The sequence below is a fragment of the Eufriesea mexicana genome, unplaced genomic scaffold (genome assembly GCF_001483705.2).
Source record: "Eufriesea mexicana isolate 0111107269 unplaced genomic scaffold, ASM148370v2 scaffold124, whole genome shotgun sequence".
In the NCBI taxonomy this organism is placed as follows: Eukaryota; Metazoa; Arthropoda; class Insecta; order Hymenoptera; family Apidae; genus Eufriesea; species Eufriesea mexicana.
In genome coordinates this window covers 189128-211162 of record NW_016908357.1, presented here as the reverse complement: position 1 = coordinate 211162, position 22035 = coordinate 189128, and the positions used below count along the sequence as shown (strand labels likewise).

The window sequence follows — 22035 nt, the reverse complement described above, 5'->3', positions numbered from 1 at the left end:
CGAATCCGAGGCCATTGTCGCGAGTAACGAGCCGTCCGAGTAGCAACAGTGACGCGCCGGTAGAATTTATCGCACCTGTCGGTAAATCTATAAACAGAGATCATTAAGCACGACGGTGACGTCGCGTTACGGTCCGGACGACGTTCAACCGTCGTCGGATAATCGATTTCGAGAGAAGAGGCACGACCTCGGTTTCGCACTCGCGCTTCTACACCGCTTTACCCCGTAAATGGCACTTTTCCGCGAGATCGTCGATCCTTGTCGCCGATTCTCCGATTCTCCTTTCACATCCAACCTTTCGTCTTTCCTAGATCGTTGACGGTCGATCGCGCCGCGAGACCGAAAACGCTACAACGAATGATCGGAGCGACGAAAGAGACGCGCGAGGAGGAAAGACAGGCGAAAGACGAGTCGTGGCGCGCGAGGGAACATTTTCTTCCTCGCGTCGAAGGTGAACGTCACGGGGAGCCGCAAAAAAGTACTTGCGAATTCGTCATTGAAAGTAGACGAGCGGCGGATAAGCGAGCAATTATCCTTGGCACGATCGGCACCGAACACGTCGCCGCTAATTGTCGGTACTAATTGCTTGTCACCAGTCTCGCGCTCTCGTGGATAATCGCACGTACGTTTTCCTCTGGATCGCTAATACCGAGTAGGACACGCGAGGTTCCGCGTACCGGTGATTCGCGCGTGTCGCGGCGCGTAATCGGCGTCGGTGCAGCGATCGGTGGAAAGGAGAGACAAAGCGAGAACCAGCGGCTTCCTTGGACCGTTTCGTACGCGGGGCTCGTTAATCGATTTCTCCTTAGAGAAGAGACTCGACCAGGAAAGACCTTTGCGAATCCTTTCTTCGCCGGATCGAGCATCCTTGCCGGTTTCTTTTTTTTTCCCCCGCCGATCCATAACGGAGAGCGGACAAGCGAACGCGGAATCCTTATCTTCCGTGTACGACGTTAAAAAGAAGTCCCGACGAGGAAGTTGTCCGCGTTCGGAGCGATTGAAACGTTTCGTAGCTGGAATCTAGCGCGATCGCATTGGCGAAAAGAGGAAAAAAGAAAAGTCGGTGAGAATGGAAGACAATGCGCAACGGCGCCGTACCGTAAGAAATATGACGGAGCACGCGCAGCTTCGTACTCGGTTGGAATCGAGATCGACACCTCGACGCGACGACTCGTTTCCGAGAAGCGATGTAATCGGACATGGAAATCTCGAAGGTAAGACCCCCACGCGTTCATTAACATATTAACGCTTTTACAATCGTGCTCGTATCTCGTTTCACTACCGTGACTGCGAGCTCTCCTCGGCTAAACGGCCGAATGTCGACGCGTGGTTCGCGAGCCAGAGATCCACGGTCCTTGGATCGTGAATCGTCGGCGCATCGTGCGGGGCACAGGTGTGTTTTCCTCCAGGAACCAGCTTCTCGCGGTGGTGGTCAACGGCAGACGGCGGTCACACGGGGTACACGCTCGGGTCCTATCCCGAGAGAACAACAGAACCTAGGAAGGAAGCGAACTCGGATCGCTAGAATTTTTCTTCTTTTTTTCTCCTTCCCTGAAAGCGCAACTTATGCACATGCATAATGCACCGGCTGGCGGGCATCTACGCTGCGCGATCGCGTGCCTCGACTGGATACCACCTACGTCAGAGACGGTGTACACCAGCAGCGTTGCAGCGTAAACAGCACTAAAAGCAGCAGCAGCAGCAGCATCAGCATCAGCAGCAGCAGCAGCAGCAGCAGCAGCCAACGGCAGCAACAGCAACAACGACAACCGCGCTCTCGTGTCCGCGCTGGGAAAGAGGAGAAGGAGGTGGAGGAGGTGACGGAGGAGGAGGGACAAGAGAGGTTCGCGAGACGGAGTTCGGTGACTGGAGAGGCTGGCGAGGCAGGAGCGGCAGGGAGGTCGAGGAAGGCGCGCGAGGCGGGAGGCTGGAGACGAGCGACCAAGGAGGACGGTTCGAAGGAAAGAGGGAACGAGAAGAAACGATAGTAGTCTATGGTCCAGCGACTCCGCGGGAAGAAAGAAAAGAGAATCGAGCAGCAAACGAAGCCGAAGCTCGTCGTCGTGGTCTCTCGCCGACTCGTGGCCAGTTTCATTCGCGGCGCTCGACCGTCAAGCTCGCGCGATCACTCGCAGGAACCGCGCGGGGTCCCTGTCGCTCGCCTCGAGATGCGAACATCGTCGCGAACGTCGTCCAACGCCGTTCTCTTCACCAGCGATGCCTCTGCCGGCTCGGTGAACCTTTGATTCCGCGTATTCGCCAGTTTCTACGCCAGTTCTCCGACTCTAACCAGCTCCTTGTCTGCCGTGCATCCGACACCGAAATCGAAGTCGAAATCGAAATCGAAATCGAAAGTTGGAGCAGCCCGTTTCTTCCTCTATCTCTCTCCCTCCATCTCTCTCTCTCTCGCTCTCTGGGTTGTCGCGGGAAATCGAGCACAGGTAAAAGATATATACGTATAGGCGGATGATGGCGAAAGAAGCGATTTTCTAACGCGGTTCGATTTGTTGTTCCAGCGCTCGATGCCCTGGCACTCGGTCCGAGCGTCGTTCGCGATCACACCTGCCCTACTCCAGGAACGGCCGTCTATCGTTATGCTCGATCGCGCTCGTTGAACGAGTTTCGCGAGGCAACGAGGGGAAACTCGGATAACATGATTTATCAGCCGAACCATCATCAGTCACCGACGATGTCGTCAGCGAGGAAGACGTCGCCGCGGCCGCAACGTCGAAACTTGCAAGCGTCGTCGGGAAAGTGCGCGAACGCGAAAGCGAAACGCGGAGGCGACAGGACCGGGAACGAGGAGCGATGCAGAGGACGGTGCAGGGTGCAGTGGAGCGAGAAACACGTGAAGGAGGGGTTGGTGCTGGTGCAGGAGGCGCAACTGGCCAGAGTAGTGAAGACGGGACCCATCGCGGAGCACTACGAGATAGACCCGAAGCCGTTCGCGAAGTAAGAAGACGCCCGTCCATCTCGCGTCCGGAACGCGTTTCGCTATCGCGTCGATTATCCGCGAAATATTCCGCGGTAACTCGGCAAAGATTTCCGGATCGTATTCGAGAATTCGTAGAACGTACGTATCGCGAGCAACCGAGACGCACACCTGGCGCGTAATTACTTTTAGACGCGGGCCTTGAATGCCACTGGGCCGAGGGTGGCGAGAGGGGTCTGGAAAATCGAGGTTCCGGTCGGTCCGGTATAGGCCGGTGCGTTCGAATCGAAACCGATTAAAGTTAATTGCACCCGCTATCGGATGCTCGTTACGACTGTCGCGCTTATCCGTGGCCCGAGCAAAGGACGTCGGTGAAATTGCGATGTCGAGGGAAGGAGGCGATTCGACGATCACCGCGCAAGGGCGTCTACTTTCTCCCTGGAAATTTACGGGCCGCTCGACTCTTCCGGGATACTCTCTCGAGGAAAATTTACGCCGTAGGAATCGCCGCAGCGGCGTACGGGGCAGGGGGCAGGGCGGGTCGTTGGAAACGGAAGCGGACGCGGAGGATCGAATGGAAGTTTCGAGAAACGGGAGAGCGCGTCGGTTCAAGCCGACGAAGACGTCGACGCGCGATACCGCGCAGGCAAAGACGCGTTTACGCGGGGACCTTGCGAGGCGCCGCGGCGTCGACCTTGTCGAACAGAGACGCTCGGAATTCTTCGAGACGATCGTAAAAATACCCGCGACTGACGGTCAACGAAATTTCGTCTCGTACCGCGTTCGTCGATACGCCGCGAGAGCCGAACGATCGATTACTAACCGATCGCGACGTTGATCGTTTCGCAGCGGACAATGGGCGAGAGTTTATCGGTGCAGATCCCGGGCGACCGGGATCCTCTACGCCGCCAAGTACTCGTCGAGGAGTCGATTCAACGCGGACTGCAGCGCCGAGCTGAGACACGAGATCGCATTGCTGTCGCTCTGCTCGCAATCGCCACGCGTCGTTCGACTGCACGACGTCTACGAGACGCCAAAGGAGATCATCCTCGTGATGGAATAGTGAGTAGAGAGACCGTGGCTGAAGGAACGTTGCGCGACGCGTGACCGTAACGAATCGAACTTTGAACTTTTCAGCGCTCCCGGAGGCGATCTACAGACGCTCATCGACGGCGATTTGGTGCCCCTCGAAGGTGACGTGGTACACTTCGTGAGGCAGCTAGTAGAAGGACTCGCCTACCTCCACCAGAGAAATATCGCCCATTTGGACATCAAGGTAAGTTCGACCCATAAAAGGTCGAAACGAACTTGTCACGCTTCTCGTATATCCGGATCCCGGAACCGACTCCGTTGTTCTCGACGGGCGTCGTCGTCGCGTCACCCGATAAATGGGTTCCGACCATTTCCTTCTCTCCGCCCGATTTTCCCAAAGCTTCGCGTCGCGTCAAGCGTAAGACGGAATCGAAATGAAAACCTCTCGAGTCTCCCGAGCCCCGGACAAAAGGGAGAGATACGCGCCGCGCGAGACTGCCCGTCGAAGCTCATCGCTGGCGCATGGAGCGGCGAGCGGCGAGCGGAGAGAGGCGTAACGCGAGGAAAAAAGTCGCTGGAACTCGGACACGACTGGAAACGAAAGCCCGACGCGCGACTCGGCCCTGTTCCAGCTCCTTCCCGACCAATTTATCGCGTCCTTTCGATACACCCGGCCACCTCTTATTCCGGCGATCGCGGAAACGCGAATGCCTTTTAGCGCGAACGCTCGATGGAGAACAAAGTAAAAAGACAAGAGGACGGTGCGTACTCGGCGACAGACCGCCGCGTGTCGTCGAATAAAGCCCGTGCCTTGTATTCTCGGCTCGCGGACGCGAGCAGCGCGCGGCCGACAACCACGACCGGTCTCGCGAACTCCGTTCCCGGCCTTTTTACGCCAAACTGCCACGCTCGACCAAGTATCGCGTCGGCGTAATTAAGAGTTCGAAGACGTCGAATCCGCCAACCTCCTCGATTTTTACGACTCTGCTTTTCCTCCGCGAAGGAATCGCGTGGATATCGGTCGCGGGCCGCGATTCGGGGTCGTCCGAGATTCCTCTTTTCGCCTCTGCGCGGATAAAAAAAGATTCCTCCTCGTTATCCTCGCGGAAAAATTCGCGAAAGGTCGACGAGCCTTTGCCCGTGGAACAACATCCTCGACCAAGGCGTTTACCCGATACGGTTTATGCTCCACACGCCAGTCCGATGCCGAGCGCGCGTGCCGACTTTTATCCGCGACGTAAATCGCGCCGCGACGACGCCGGTATTTCGCCTCGGACATTCTCTTTGCGTTATTTACTCGCCTGTCGCGTTACCAACTCGATTATCTTCGCGCTCCGCTCCGACTCGTTCTCGTAAATTGCGCTCGCGACGAAAACTCGATCCGTTTAAGCTTTTCGCGAGTTTAGCCGAGACGAAGAAACGGACGGCGCGCCGCGACGCGGCAATGAGCAACCTTGACCAGTGCAAATTCTCGAGCGCGTCGGTGATGGCGCGCGATTCACGATTCTCGCGGGCTGCCACGGATCGAGAGAGGATGCTCGAACCCGCGTTATTCCCGCGCTCCATAAACGCTCGACCGCCGTATTTGGATATAGCGGGGCGCGTATCAAAGGGAGAGGAACGCGCCAGATACTGGCCTGCCATGCTGGCGGACCGTGCGCGATGCGAGCCAGCGGCGTTTCTTTGTATTCACCGCCGAATACCGCCGAATCAACGCGATCGTATCGTCTCGGCCGGAGCAAACGCTGAATCGCCACTAGCTCGCACGACCGTGCTCCCCGGCTGGTTCGCGACCAGCGAAAAACGGAACGCGGCGAGACCCCACGCTCCTGGCGGTGGAGCAGCGACCACGCCCTGACTTCGTCGGTGAATCACACCTGGTTCCTATCTCGTCGAACGCTCGATACCTATGTCCGACCGCCATAACTGGAGCAACTCGCGTTGATAACTCGCGCGAAATTCGCGCGAAAGAGAAAGCGAGGGATCTCGCGCGGCTCTGGTCTAGGCAGCTGGTTACGTCCAGACGATAGGAAACGGAGATGAAAGGGGACAGGAATCGGTGGATTTTCGAGAAGCAGCTCCCACGCGTTCCCTGGCCACGTAAAGGAACAATCGCGTTCCCGGATCAACCGGATCAACCGCGACGGTTCCAGCCAGATGAATCGCTAGAGTCTGTTCGCGTGGCCGTAGATGCGAGCGAGCCAACCTGTTGGCCGTAACTGGAGCACCTCTGGGTGTCTCGCGTGGCGTTGGTCGGGGCCCAGAGGCAGAGTGGAAATTTCATTGGACGCGTCGCCGACTCGTTTCGACCACGCGTCGAAAAGGGAAAATACTGGACGCGCGCGGAACTGGACTTTGCGCCGCGGCGCGTAAACATCACGGCAAAGAGACGGATTTTCGACGCGTCGAAAAGGAATACGCTCGGCGGCCCACGCCGACGAAAGTCGTTTGGGCAGCGTGGCGAGATTCGATCGCGTGGGTATTGGCCGATACGTTTGTCCGAAATAAGAGAGAGAGAGAGAGAGAGAGAGAGAGACAGAGGTGGATCAACGGGAGAGACACGAGCGTTCGGGGATTCGTAGCGCTCCGGCTCGGCCACGCTCGACCACGCTCGCGGAATTGCGCATCTCGCGCCGGCCCGAGAATTATTTTTACGTCTTTTGTCATTATTTATTAGCCGCGTGCCGAGACTATCGAGAGATACTTTGAATATTCAGATTCGCCCACGCCGGCGAGTCACATCTCCAAGGACCTGGACGTTTCAAAGCCAGGAAGATTCTCTCTCTGGATCGATACGCGCGGTGCGTCGCGTCGCGTCGCGTCGTCTCCGCGCGAACCGTTTACGCAATCGCGTATTTCGTAGATCACTCGTTAAGCGGTGATTCGAGAGCGGTGCGAGGAACGGGCGTGGGTCTGCAGCGTTACGATCGCGATCCGACTGCGTGTACTTGTTAGGCTGGGAACTCGCAACGGGTGACGTGTATAAGGAAACGCGAAGAACCGGCCGTTGGGAAATCTAGGCTTCGCGAGGCGACGCTCGATCGCGAATATAGGTTGCATTCTTATGCGACTCTCGTCGTGCAAATAAACCGCGTATGCTTCGTCCTCCTCTCCGCTGAAACGAAAAAAAATCGCGTTCGCGTTGCAGCGAACGGTTACGCGCCGGAGATCGCAGCCTCGATCCTCGTTCCTCGATCGCGCTTGTTCGCCGGGAAACTTAATATTCCATTCTATTCCCCGTGCGCGCTCGAATTTATCGTAACAGCATCTACCGTGTTTATGTAAATGATCGCGATGTACTTCTCGATGAAGCGCGAATCACGAACCACGCGCTCTGTTCGCAGTCGCGCACGCGCGCCGCTCTTTGCCAATCCTGTCTCCATTTCCCTTCGATTTCCTTCTTTACCGCGCCTTTCTCCTCTTCCTTTCCGACCCTCGTTCGCGTCGGTACGCGCCGATTCGTAGAAAATATCACGGCGATGAAAAAGGAAAGAAAATAATCGCGTTTACCCGTGACTCGACGACAGCCTCGTTCGCATGGATCGCGAATACGTATACGTCATGGAGGATTCGCAAAACGCGTGACGGAAGAACGTGAACGGGCATAGGTGATTTCTTCCTTGGCGCGGAGCACGAGATACCTGGAACGAGATAATCGTGAATCATCGCGCGCTCCAATCGATCGACCGATCGATCCAACGATCGATCGCCGTATTATCGGCGCTTCGCACAGGTGTCACGGGTTCCGCGTAAACTTGCCGATCACCATTTCTACGCAACGTTCAATCTCACCGACTCATGGTCCATGTTTTTTTTCTCTTCCTTTCACGTTTCAGCCGCAAAATTTGGTAATGATGGGCAGCTTTCCGGAATGCGAGGTGAAGCTGTGCGACTTCGAGATCTCGAGAGTGATATTAGAGGGGACAGAGGTTCGAGAGATCCTCGGAACACCGGATTACGTGGGTAAGCGGTCGTTCTTCGCCCGGATCGTTCTTTTCCGTCCGTCGAAAAATAATATAAATTAGCCGGGTTTTTGCTACCCGACGCGTCGTTACTTTGTATCGCGAGATTACCGCGAATTTGCCGCGAATTTGCCGCGAACGGACAGGTAAACAGGCGTGTCGGCACTTTCCTCGGTCGTTCCCTGTTAATTGCCACCAATCGATATCTTGCCTCGCTAATTGACGATCTACCTGGTCCGAGCAAGATCGCGAACATAATCGATATTAATTGACACGTTAGCCTGATTGCGCGATCGCGTTGTCATCGAAGCTGTCGATGTGGAGTTTTGATAAACGCGAGCGGGAGTGCGGGATCGGTGAACCGCGCGGTGTACGCGTACGGAAACGCGACGGGTAATTGCAGTCGGCGTTTTAAATCTCGACGTTTCAGCCATTCATCGGTAATCGGCATTGACGTCTCCGCGCGTGATCGAGAAGGAGGAATTATCGGAATCCTGTTCGATCGATCGGCCAACGAATCGTCGCCTCGTTCGCTTTTACGAAGCGCGCGCGATTCCCAGTCCCAGATCGGTATCGTAAATTTTGATTGATCCTGCGATTTACGCTCGATCGGATTTAAATCGAGTTTCGTCGAGGGTCGTTGTCGATTATCGAGTCTCCGATACGATTTCTCCTCCGGAACGATAATTTCGAGCGACCGCGCGATCGATGAATCCTTCTCTTTGTCCCCGGCGTCGTTACGTTTCTCTCGAAACGCGTCGCGTAACGAAGCTTATTCCGCGCGGAGAGGTCCTTGGTCGTAGGCCGCATGGTTGACGATACGTATAATCGACACGCGCCATTATCCCTCCGTCGATCGTATCGATTCGTCCAACAACGGAGTGTGCGCGTAACAGTTGAATATCTTAATCGGTCTCGACGTTTCTCCAAATCAACGAGAGAGAGAGAGAGAGAGAGAGAGAGGAGAGAGAGGAGGATCGTCGCGACCTATCCATGAGAGAGGTATAAAAATTCGATCGACGCCCACGAATTTTGAATCGATTTTCGTTCGTAAATAAAGACGTGACGTCGTCGGTGATATAACGAATTCGACGAACGCGTTCGATGATTTTTCTTCGTTTCAGCGCCCGAAATTCTCCACTACGAACCCATCACGTTGGCCGCCGATATGTGGTAAGTAAACGAAATAGAATACAATTACGCGTTTAATCCTATCGAGATGAAATAGTTGGAGCAACGTTGCGATTATTCAAGGTCCGTGGGCGTAACGACGTACGTGCTTTTAACGGGATTCTCTCCTTTCGGCGGTGAAACCGATCAAGAAACGTTTCAAAACATATCCCTGGGCGAAGTTGATTTCCCCGAAGAACTGTTCGGCGACATCTCGGCGCAGGCGAAAGATTTCGTCGCGAAGCTTTTGGTGCTGGACCCGAGGTGAGCTATAAAATTATCCGCGAGCACGCGTCTCGTAAAGAAGAAAAACAAACGGATATTTCGCGTATGTTTCAGCGCACGAATGACCGCGAAACAATGCCTGCGTCACGATTGGCTACGCGGCGCACCTACGCAAGCGTCGCCTCATCTCAGAAGATACCTGTCGAAATCGAGAGAGGTTCTCCTGGAACGGGTTGTCGGTCGAGAGAATCTAAGAAGAGCGGCGCTTTTGAGCCAGGCGAGCAGTCAAGCGAATCTATCGTGCGACGTTCAAGAGTCGAATCATTCCGATCAAAGTTTGCAAGACTGTTTGCTGAGTCAAAGCGAGATGTGCCTGAGTCACCGTCTCACCGGAAGCCGATTTAGTCTCGAGGGTAGCGAAGATTTTCCAAGTCCAGCCGATTCTCGAACGAGCTTGAACTCTTCCAGGACGAATCTCAGCTGCGCTAGCCAGAGCTACTTGCTCAACAAAGAACAGACCCAAGGCTTGCTCAGTCGAGCGCAGAGTCGATCGCAAGCGAACCTGGATCACGGTCTCAGCCGAGGACTTCTTTCTAGAATACGAAGCCTAAATCGAATTCAGTCTCAGGCGTGTTTGCTCAATGAAAATTCTTCGGCAACCTCGGCTTCGTTGCAACAACCGCGAATGACGATAAATCCTGTAATTAGCAAATCGCGCGAGAAATTGTACGGCCTGAGATCGTTGTCCAAGTCTCAAGGGGTTTTGGACATATACAGAAGCCTCGAGTGCCTTAAACGAAGAAGGAAGAGCTATCAACGAGCCAAAACCGAGGATATGATACCGATTTTCAAACGGCTAGGTGCCGAAATACACGCGTCCAATGCATCGGACGCATCGGTCCTTGCCACGTGTAACATCGTGGATCGTCGGTCTTGCGACGACATCTCGACTTTCATCCAAACGACCAAGCATCCGGATGACGAGGACAAAGACGTTTCCAAAACAGCGACAGCGACGGAGTCGAAAATCGCGAACGAGCTTGACGATCGATCGTCCGAGATACACTTGCAGGAGGAGGAAGAAGAGGAGGAGGAGGAGGAGGAAGAAGAAGAAGAAGAAGAAGAAGAAGCGAAAGATCTGGAAACGTCGACGGGACGAGCTTTCGAGTCGGAGGAAAATTTGGATTCGTTGAAATCGATCGAATCGGACACGTTGACCGAGGACTCGGACGAAACGCCGATAAATAATCGCGATAACGAATCGAATCTCGTAGCCGGGAAACGAGCGTGTCAACGGCAACATTCCGACGCTTCGAGTCGTTCCAACAATTCTGCAACGTCGGACGACAAGGAGGATCGATCGACCGAATCTGAAAACGAAGAACCAAAGTACACGGTCGCGCAGCTCGTGTCCGCGTTTAACAAGCATCAGGAGGTCGCCTCGAGGACGAGTCTGGAAGCGATTATGACCGAGAAGAGAGTGAACGAGGTTACCTTTCCGACCGGGACAAAAGCTTTGAGACTGTTCATACCGGACATCGACATCAGCGAAAGCAAGATCGTCAGGCGGAAAACGAGTTACAAGCCTCGAAAGAATTGGGAAGAACTGAGAAAGAAGAACGAGAAAGACGAGGGAATCTTGAAGAACTTCAACGATTCGGGCAACGAAGACGAGGACGAAGACAACGACGTCGATTCGGAGGAACGAAAGGATAAATGGCGAGTGGAGTCGTGTTCGGAACGATGGCCGAATCCACCGACGATCGAAATCAACGGAGACGCGATTTTCGAGAAAGCTACGACTCAAGACGACGTCGATACCACGATAGACGAAAAGTACAAGCAGTGCGTCAAGGGAGCCAGGTCGAACGTAACGGAGGCAGTAACCGGTGAAAAATCTCAAAGAACGTTGAATAATCCCGATCGTTCGATAATCGCGACTGCTATTCGCCAGAAGGAAAGACTGCCAAATTATATCTATCCCGAAGTCACGTGCCATATCAAAGACGACTCTCAGGACTCGACTAAGAAGGCGACTTCCATATTCGCGAACGGCAAATCGAACCCAAAGATGCAAAAGGCGGATCGATCGAAACCGACGTACGACACCGAGTGTGTCAATATAAATTTAAAGGACATTTTGCAAAGGGTGGACAGTTTTCAAAATACGCCGAAGGAAAATTTGGAAAATTTGAGAAAGAGGACGTCCATTACGAAAATAATGTTGAACGACAATCTGAACGACAAGAACGAGGGTGAGAGCCGATCGAGCAGTCGGGCTCGAAGCGAGCCACCTTTGACCGCGACTCCCAAGGAAGAGGATCACAAGATGAAACTCGTTGTACCGACCTCTTTCGTGAGATCCTCCTCTTTGTCTAGCGAAAGCAGCTGCCCGACACCATCCAGCGTGCATTCCGATGCGAACGCTTGCTGGGAAGATGTTCAACGCGGTGCAGTGGGATCGAACGTATCCTTGGAAAAGGAAGAGACCAACAAGGTGCAAAGGAGAAACGAGATTCAGAGAACTTCGAGCGAGGGAAGGAATAAACAATGCGCAGAGGACAAAAGACTTTGGGGCAGAGTTTGCACGGGTTCTTACAGCAGAGCGATGGAAAAATTCAGCAAGAACAGCGACGCGAACAAAAAGCCTGTGGTCGGTCAGTTGAACGGTTCGCAACAGAATGGCAAAATTAGAAGAAAAAGCAGTCCTGCCATGCCTCAATACATCAATCCATAGAAGTAGACTTCACTTGCACGAAGACTGATTCTAGAACTTGGCCTTTCTCGACATCGCGCTGACTCAGCCCGGAAAAGGGTAAACCGAACGGTTCAAATTTCTCTTTTCGCCAATTCTTTTCTTCGCTCGACCAGAAATCGGACGAGCGATTCGCGATTACTATCCTCGACGAGTCGTTCGCGATTCTCTGTGAAACGACACCGTGGCGACGAGAACCGTAACCGTGGACCAAAGTGGCGGATAAATATAATCTGCAAGCGTGTGTCATCAAATAGTCGAACGGCAAAACGGTAACCTGTCATTAACATCCCATCTGGGCGTCGCGTGGTCAAACAAGGCGATCGAACGTGATTGATCGTCATAGCCTTATCCTTGACTTAATCTCCATATCGAGCGATCTTCGAGAACTACTTTTTTCGCGAAGTGCGCAGTATCGGTAGACACGTGGGTACCGAGAAAACGAAGCAGCTAATTCCAACCGAAAAATGGTGCTCATCGAATCGACAGGACAGCAAACGTCGATGGTATCGACTTTAAATTCAGATTAAACAGGAATTAAGTAACAGAAAACTCAGAGCTTAACTTACGTTATTACGAGGAACGCGAGAGTCATGCGTTCAAAAAAAAAAAAAAAAGAAAAAAAAATTGCTCACTCACGAGAGAGAGAGATTATCTTTTCACGATACAATTTTGTATAACTCTATTAATGCTCTGTTACCTATCGAAGCTCGTTTAAGTAGTGGCAATCACGACTCAATTGGTACGCCGAAAATGATAACTCAATTATATCGTAGTATTTAGCATGTTATTAAAGCCGATCTAGTAGCCTATGTCATTTAGATTTTTAAACGATTCGTTTAATTTTGTATCGAAGATATCTCAATAAAGACTCCTTGCCGTTAAGTATCACGCGTTATCGATCTTAAGAAAAGCGTAGTATTCTCACCGATATTTTAACGAGGCGATCTATCGATTCCCGCGAGAAATCTTGCTGATATACACGCTTTGGACGCCAATTCCTTGATCCATTGTCTTGGAACGTAATCGGGACGTAATCGGGACGTAATCGGGACGTAATCGGGACGTAATTGGGACGGCGTCCAGTCTTTTCCCCCCAAATCGCGCATATGAAGGTGAAAGAAGAGATTTCAACTGAACAAAAACTTGGTAAAATTAAATCTTATCGTAATATAAAAACAATTCGGCATCGTCGCTGGCTCGCATATTATCAGCGATAATAATATTAATATACACAAAATAATCGTAGCTTTCCGTTCACCACTGTTTATTCCCATCGACTCTTTCTCACTCTCTTCCTCTCTCCGCCGGTGTTCGAGGCTCGTGAATCCTGAGATTTTGATTGCTCCGTATTCGGTTTCGGGGGTACAGGTGGCGGTGGAGGCATTATCACCGAAGGCCGCGTTATAGTTTGTTCCCACGTGTGATCCGACGATGCTCGAAACTGTAAACCAATTCCACGCGTACGTTATTCCAAATTTACCCATCTTACCCAAAATATCGCCGCCGGAACCAAAGACCTACCTGAGAATTGTATTGGCTACGGAACGCTGCCTTCATCGCCGATAAACGATCGCTACCCGGTCCATGTCTCTCAAACTTCTTAACGACTTCGCTTATATCCTTCGATCCTTGCGACGACGAACCGCAACTCTAAACGATAGAACGAAATAATTGAAAACTACTGTACCGAGAAAGGAAATCCGATAAAAGAGAACCGAGGAAATTTTAAATAATCGATACCGAAGTCGACGAAGCTTCTGGTCGACCCCTAAATCCAAGTCCAGCACCTCCAACGTTTAAACTCTTCCCCTTTCCACCTTTGAACCTTGACTTTCGGAACCAAGCGCTTTGCATCGCTAGATCCATGAGACTCTTTGGTACCTCTTGATTCGCACCCTCCAGATTTCGGACTAGATGACCAGCGAATTCCTTGTCCTTTTCCGTTACAAGCGTATACGCTGTTCCCTTTTCCCCTGCACGACCCGTTCTACCTATTCTGTGCGTGTGAGTATCGATGTCTCGCGCAACGTCATAATTTACGACCGTTCTGATATGTGGAATGTCCAAACCTCGGGCTACGAGAAAATTAAAGCGTGTTATTAAAAGGAAGTTAAGTAGCAGTCAGTTCGCTCGACACTCGGCTTAAAGCAACAGCTAAAAAAATAACTTTTTACCAGCAACGTCAGTAGCAACCAAAGTACTGACTTCCTTCTTTTTAAAAGCCGTTATTACTTTGTTTCTTTCTATTTGATCCATATCACCGTGCAATAGCAGAACATCGAATTCTTTCAACTTGAGATTGTTTGCGAGTTCCTCCGCGTTCAGCTACGGTACAAGAGAGAAAGGAAGAAACGAAAAATAGTTGATAAATATGCATTCGACATCTTTCGTATCTTATTGAACCGATGCGCTAACACGACCGCTGACCTTTTTAGTTACGAAGATCAATAAACTACCAGCGCTTAAAAACTCAACCAAATTTTGCAACAACCAAGTCCATTTCCCGGTTGGATTATTATTGAAGACTATCACGTGTTGCGTGACATCGGCATTCGCTTCGCCGACGTCCCCTTGGACTATCCTAACAGGATCAGTTAGAACGTCCCTGGCAAGCTTTTCTACCCTCTTTTTGAAAGTTGCGCTGAACAACAACGTTTGCCTGTCTGGCCTTACATGGTTACATATAGAACGCACTTGTGGCTCTGAAATCAAACAGAGCGGTAACAAGCAAAGTAAAAGTATTATTAATAGAAACTAAAGTTCCTCGACAACCGGATACGATCGATGAAGAAAACGTGTTTATCCCTGTTTCGTTATTATTAAATTATACCACAGCGATGTGCTTACCGAAACCCATATCAAACATTCTATCGGCTTCGTCCAATACTAGAAACGTTACTCTGGTCAAATTCGTTGCCTTCATTTTAACTAAATCTATCATTCTACCCGGTGTTGCGACTACTATTTCCGCACCCCCTTCCAATGCTTTACTCTGTTCCCACTTACTGCCACCGCCGTAGCAACAGCACACTTGAATATTATATACTTTCCCAAACTTTCTTGCTTCTTGGTAAATCTACGAATACAACGAACGCAGTGACCTTTCGTCTAAAACTACCCCTGTATAGAAAACACCTTAAGCTATCTTAACGTAACAAGTACCTGTTGCGACAGTTCTCTCGTGGGTGCAAGAATCAATCCGATAGGTCCATCGCCTTCCTTTAATTCTCTCTGATCCATAATGTGCACCAACATTGGCCAAATAAAAGCTGCTGTTTTACCGCTACCCGTTTTTGCTATACCTATTATGTCCCTGCCGCTGAGTGCGGCTGGGACTGCTTGTGCTTGGATAGGGGTAGGTTGGGTGTATTCGTTTTTTCTAATAGCTTTTATTAACGCATCATCGAAACCAAAGTGACCGAAACTGGTAACCGGATTCGGCGGAGACGGGCCAGATACCTTTATGCCCAAAGTCTTTCTTAAATCGTCGATCTGTTGTTTACTTAAACTAGCAATTTCATCGTGAACGTTGTAAAAATTTTTCTCGAAAGGTTCGTATTGTATCTCGCTGTGATCGACAGGTGGCAAAGGATCGATCTCTTTCTTTTTCGGAGGTGCGATAGGATTGCCGTCTTCGTCGTACTCGATTTCTTGGTCAGACTCCTCTTGCTGCAAACCGGCGGTTGGATTCTCTTCCATATACCTTATCAAAGCAATAACCCGATATCTCTCCATCCTTTTTCTCTGTCAAACTTCTTCTCCTCGCGACATGAAAATTAACGGAATTTACTCACCTGTAGTAGCTTTCCTCGTCGTCCTCGCCATCGATGTCTGCTCTGAAGCCCTTAGACTTCTCCTCCTTACGCTCGTCTTCCGCGAGCTGGGCCTCGTAATTGTTTCGTTTCACTTCCGCGTCTATACCAGCCATAAACGCATCTAACGGATCTTCTTCGCTGTCGCTGTCGTCCTTTGGTGTCGATTTCTTCATCCAATCGTAGGTAGGAGATCCAGGGGCCGGGATATATTCCAAGGAAAATGGTGGAGGATCATCGTCGTCCTCGAAATATCTAAATTTATTCGTTACCTTTATATCTGTTCATCCTTCCTGTTTTTTATACTCTCCTCTTCCTCTTAAAATTTTCCTGTAAGTATATACTTACTCTTCTTCTGTTTTGCTACGCTTTTTTGGCATTCCCCAACAAGCGGATAAGGCATTTTCAGTGATAGAGTTCATGGTGTGATAGCCCTGTTTGCTTAGAGTAGAATTTGGCGGTGGTGGTGGTATGTTTGAGCTGCTTTTCTTTGCACCGGTCATTTGAAAGCCGGCAAACCCAAAGCCTTTTGGTTTATTACCCCCTCCACGGTGATAACTCATGTTTATTTTGTTATCTGGTAACATGCGATTATATATTAACGATCACTCGTCTACTCCAAGTTATACTACAACGGTAGCATAGCTCAGACAAATATCATAGTTGCAAGCTGTTTCTCTGTTGCCCTACTTTACAATATGTTCATCGTTATTGCACCATTCCCTTTTTCACATAAAAGATGTATCATTTTCTTACAGTTTCTACGTTATATTCTTGTTGTTCATCCAGTTAAACGAATACACAAGGAAATACAGTGTCAATCGACCTTGGATCAAGATACAAACAAGTCTAACTGTCTGCCAATTTCTGTTATTTTTCATTTATATCTAGATCAGTAGCAAATATTGTACGAGAAACGCGCGAATGAATCGGTTAATATCGACATAACACTGTATCAAAGTTATTAAAAAATGCTTCTTAGCGATAGATATTTATTGTTTTCATCTGCACGAAATCAAAGAAAGAGGTTAGAACACCGTTTTAACCCACTAATTTAACGGGAAACATTGAAATTCGTTTCTCTTCCGTGCGAGCACTGTTTCACTGCATGAACGATATTTTAGGACGATTACGAGAAACTGATCTACCTTGAACAAATATCCTTCAAGAAGTTAGTTCACATCTAACAAAATGCGACTCTGAATACTTCGTTATCGAACGGTAAAGTACGTACATATTGCAACAACTCAGACGGTGCTGCCCTCATGCGGAGCCACCGTTATTCTACGGTTACGTCCGCAACACTTGAATGGCACCGTTCCGGGACGAATGACTCAAACAGGAAGACATCTGTTTTAACAAGTACAATTCATTTTGCCACTTGAAAATTCCATGATATGAAAGAAAGTGTCAATAACGTCGATTATCTTGGAACCTTCATCGACAATCTAGTAGTAATTATGGTTAGGAAATAAATTATGTCTACGTTAGGTATCATTCCCTTATTTACCATTATCTTTTCGCATATCATTGCAATAAATTTCAACTGCGTTTCGTTGCAGAAACACGTTACGAATGGATCTAGTATAATCTTGGCGTAATCTATCGATAATCGTAGCGCTGCGTAGAACTAAATTCAGAAAGTTTCGTAAATAAATAAATCGATGGTAGAAAAACAGGAGGAAACGAAAATCAATTTGCCCGATGTTAATTAAGAAACGTGCATACGTTGAATACGTTTTCATAAAGCGTGGTTATCATCGCGACAATGTCAATTAGAAAAGAAAAATTTTCATTCATACTCTTGTGGTTGAGTGACATAAATAGTTCTATCACAGCTGAATCGATCGAATATCCGAGCCTGCGTGTTAACGGAGGCGCCGTGCGACTTCTCTGGAGATTTCAGCGTCTGTCGTGATCTCGTTCGTCGCAGTTCAGATTTTGTCACTACCGTTCGAACGTCGAACAATCGTGAATACGAATATATCGTCGATTCCATGTAAGTAGAGAAATGGTTAATAAAACCACCGGATCTAACGCAATAGCGATGCGTTTGCCAAGCGAATGTTCGCTCTCGAGTGTTCTTTATCGGTATTACGGTACAGCGGCAGTTTGACATTCGATTCACCGAATGTACCGAGCTCGTTAAAGACGATCACACGCTAGCGAAACGCATTGCAGTTGGTTTCGAAAGGTTCTAACAGAAATATGTTTAAGATAAGAGAAAATGCCGTCGGTGCGCCGGATGATCCTCGGACACGTTATGTCCGGCTTGTGTGTCAAAATGAATCGCGCGAAAAAGCTTCAAGGCGATTTACTCGAGACTCCAATGAAAAGATGTCTTTCCACGTTCGATATTACACTGCTCGGTAAGTCATCGCTTTTTGTGCTATTTTAGTCATAAGGACGTGCACGACCACCTCTCGCGATATCGCATTCCCGTGCGCGATAAAGTAGTTTCCAGACCGGAAAAATGTTAATTGCATACGCGCAATATAACGTTCCGGCTTAGCAAGACATTTATGTCCAATATCGGTGGAACGAAAGAATTCTCGCGCTACTTTATGATCTTTATGCGCTCGTGCTTACGTACTTACGTTTGTCTTTCCAGGCGTTGGTCATATGGTTGGCGCTGGAATCTACGTTTTAACAGGAACGGTAGCTCACGATAAGGCTGGACCAGGCGTGATTTTGAGCTTTCTGCTCGCTGGTATAGCTTCCTTGTTAGCAGCTCTGTGCTACGCCGAATTCGGAGCACGCGTTCCAAAAGCTGGTAGCGCTTACGTTTACACCTACATCACTGTCGGTGAATTCTGGGCTTTCGTAATCGGCTGGAACATTATATTAGAGCATATGACCGGTAAAGTTATCTTCTCTCTAGATCACGATTCCTCTCGCCTCGCGAATTTCATCGAACCTTTTGCGCCCGGCAAAATTAGGTGCTGCGTCAGTGGCTAGAGCCTGGAGCGGGTACGTCGATTCTTTGGCAGGAGGATCAATCAGCAATTACACCCGGCGATTGATGCACGGGTACACCATGGAGGAACCGCTTGGAAATATTCCAGACTTTTTAGCCGCCGGATTGTGTGTAGCTTACGCGATGTTGCTAACATTGGGAGTCAAAAGTTCCGCAACGATTAATTCTATACTCACCATCGTGAACTTGGGTGTAATGACTCTAGTGATCGGTTTGGGATTTGCTTACGCGAAACTTTCCAATTGGAATTACGAGAATGGAGGCTTCTTGCCGTATGGATTTTTCGGTGTATTGACAGGTACTTTTTCTTTGGCTTATATATTTATCGGCGACGAATCTTGGTCCACTTACGGCACACCTTCGATCCTATACGCACAGGTGCCGCATCGTGCCTTTACGCTTTCGTCGGCTTCGATTCTATCGCCACTTCTAGCGAAGAAGCACGCGATCCTGGATACAGTATACCGCGAGCGACGTTATTCTCTATTGCAATCGTCACCACCGGATACGTGTTGGTTGGCGCAGCTTTGACTTTGGTCGTACCGTATTGGAATATCAATCCCACGGCAGCTCTTCCCGAGGCTTTCTCGTCCAGGGGAGTACCATGGGCCAAATACGTGATAAGGTCAGAAGAATGTACGAATAATTCGTGCCTAACATAGTAGCGAGACTAGTTTCGTTGCAATAATCTTTCCGCGCGAATCGCATATACTCGAACAGTGTCGGGGCTCTGTGCGGAATGACGACGACTCTCTTCGGATCCCTGTTCTCATTGCCACGAACGATGTATGCCATGGCAAACGATGGTCTACTCTTTGGCTTTTTGGGACACATTAACGAACGCACTCAAGTTCCGGTTCTGAACTTGGCTATCAGCGGCTTTGTCAGTGGCTTAATCGCCTTGCTCTTCGATCTTCAGCATCTACTCGAATTTATGTCTATCGGTACTTTCTTGGCTTATATCATCGTTTCGGCAAGCGTAATTATCTTGAGATATCGGCCCGAAAAGAATACACCGGCAGCGTCGAACGCTGATACACCGAATAGTTTGTCGGTCGCACCGCCTACCGATTCCAACAGCGACTCGAACAGCGTCACGTCCGCAGAATCCGAGGTAAATCGTTATTTCATCTGTAGGATAAAAATAAAACAACGAGAGAGAGAGAGAGACGATAAATATTCCATCCCACGTTGCAGCTCCTAGACTTGAGCGAAGGCACTGGTAAACTTAAGCCGCGATACGTTTGGTTGGTCAACTTTTTGGGCAACTGCAAACCCGAAGACGCGGTGACCGGTTCCGTAATGATGTACATAGCAGGTTGCATTTCCTTGTGTTTCTTCTTTATACTCATCTCTCAAACGAACTTTGCGCCAACATGGTGGGATTATTTCGTTCTGTCAAACGTTCTTCTACTGCTGCTCGGAAGTAAGTTTTCAATTTTTCGACGCGTCATTTGTACATCCGACTAATCAAGCATGATCCTAGGTCTTTTCGTTATCTCCGCGCATCAACAGAGTCCTCCTAATGGGAAATTCCGCGTACCTATGGTGCCAGTGGTACCAGCCTTGAGCATCTTATTCAACGTAGGACTAATGTTCAATTTATCGCCTTTGACGTGGCTGCGATTCCTCATGTGGATGGTAGTCGGTAAGTAGAGCCGATTCTGTTCGTCGCTCGATCAATCTCGTTGCACGTCGATCTATCAATCGCGCGTTTGTTGCAGGAATGTTGATATACTTCCTATACGGGATTCACTACAGCAAAGAAGCCGCAAGTCCGAACTCGTACTCGATCTTAATGGCAACCTCGGAAGCTGGACGGGGTGCGAAATGGGGTGCTACGTTGCGGGTGAATCGAAAAAGCGACGAAGTTCCGATCTTAAAGGAAGAAGATTTCGTACATTAGAGTTCGTCAGAACTGTATAAATATATGCCAATCAACGCTGAATGTAAGTAAATAATATTAAATAGGCGTTGCGGAAAAGTTACACGATCGGACCACACTGTTTTCCTACATACGTGCCGATTTGAATTAAAAATTAAAGTCGAGGAATCTTTGTACATACCAGTAACGTCATGTAAAATGCTAAGTCTTGCTCTGGAAAATGCTAAAAATGTATCCCCTTCGAGACACTTTGTATTTAAAGATTTTAAACAACTAAATATTCGAGGAATTTCAAAGTAGGCAAGATCGTGTTGCATTAGTACCTTGATTCATTTTCGTCGGATCCTCTGTTCTCGATTTATATATCAGGATTTAGTTGAAGATGGTTCAGTCTTATTCGTATTTTGTCTCGCACAAATTTATGATGTATACAGTCCTTTTACATTTTACATGTGTATATTAATTTTCTATATCCGCACGAAAATCAATGTATTATATTGTATGCCGAATGTACATTGAAACGTTTTGTTGTGTATTTATACAGATGTACGAGGAACAAAGTTCATCTAACGATATAGTACAATAGTAAAATTCAATCGAGTCTGAGGGAATGGTATCATATTCTTGGTAATTTGATTTCTAGATACGATCATCTGATCTGGAAATATGATAACACATTCGGAATATTTATAAATTCGATGTTGTGATCAAAGTTTGAAACATAAAAGAGACGGAGAAAGAAAGAGAGAGAGTGTATGTGAGAGAGAGAGAGAGAGAGAGAGAGAGAGAGAGAATGTATTTTTAAAGACCAGATTTTGAAAGGCATACAGAACGATTGTTTGCTTCTTCGAATTCCAGTGTACATGGTACCTTGGGAACGGATAGACTAATTTATATAGTAAGATATATGAATCTAAAAGCATGACAATAGATTCGCCTGTTATATGGCGGATACTAAGTTTAAGATTATCTGTACACGGATTTGCTAAGCACGTGGATTGCGTACGATCATCGATATACATTCGAGAATGACTTCCTTGTTCGATGAGTCTCGTTCGATATTAAAATGATTTATGTGCATTTATAATTTAATCGATTAAACATAGAATTCTAATATATACGATCAAATCGATGTTTTCCATTTGTTTCACGGTATAAAACATCTCTAGGATTGATCGTTCCTAATCCACCAATTTATTCACGATCTGTTGTATGAGAAATATCTTATATCTACGTTTGACTTAAAGCAAATATTGAGTGATATACATATATATATATATAT

General features: G+C 48.8%; 3 protein-coding genes across 3 annotated transcripts; 2 read left to right on the top strand and 1 right to left on the bottom strand.

The window, feature by feature from the left end:
• Window positions 1-1871: 1871 nt before the first annotated feature.
• LOC108555568 (serine/threonine-protein kinase par-1) lies at window positions 1872-13053 on the top strand. The gene is made up of 8 exons (XM_017911296.1): window positions 1872-2441; window positions 2517-2952; window positions 3782-3994; window positions 4070-4208; window positions 7801-7927; window positions 9051-9099; window positions 9181-9360; window positions 9436-13053. Exons 2-8 carry the CDS (start codon window positions 2654-2656, stop codon window positions 12056-12058), a joined length of 3630 nt encoding a protein of 1209 aa, XP_017766785.1. The 5' UTR covers window positions 1872-2441; window positions 2517-2653; the 3' UTR covers window positions 12059-13053.
• Window positions 13054-13246: 193 nt separating this feature from the next.
• Window positions 13247-17117, bottom strand: LOC108555569 (ATP-dependent RNA helicase DDX42). Its single transcript, XM_017911298.1, has 10 exons — window positions 17040-17117; window positions 16240-16468; window positions 15874-16146; window positions 15242-15782; window positions 14927-15155; window positions 14507-14781; window positions 14254-14404; window positions 13820-14154; window positions 13601-13729; window positions 13247-13520 (listed from the first exon to the last, which is right to left on the bottom strand). Exons 2-10 carry the CDS (start codon window positions 16452-16454, stop codon window positions 13344-13346), a joined length of 2325 nt encoding a protein of 774 aa, XP_017766787.1. The 5' UTR covers window positions 16455-16468; window positions 17040-17117; the 3' UTR covers window positions 13247-13343.
• A 665-nt stretch (window positions 17118-17782) lies between these two features.
• LOC108555461 (cationic amino acid transporter 4) lies at window positions 17783-21226 on the top strand. Its single transcript, XM_017911102.1, has 9 exons — window positions 17783-17890; window positions 18109-18260; window positions 18503-18751; window positions 18831-19166; window positions 19247-19493; window positions 19589-19982; window positions 20066-20294; window positions 20355-20516; window positions 20593-21226. The coding sequence occupies exons 2-9, from the start codon at window positions 18119-18121 to the stop codon at window positions 20772-20774; spliced, it is 1941 nt and encodes a 646-aa protein (XP_017766591.1). The 5' UTR covers window positions 17783-17890; window positions 18109-18118; the 3' UTR covers window positions 20775-21226.
• Window positions 21227-22035: the final 809 nt, after the last annotated feature.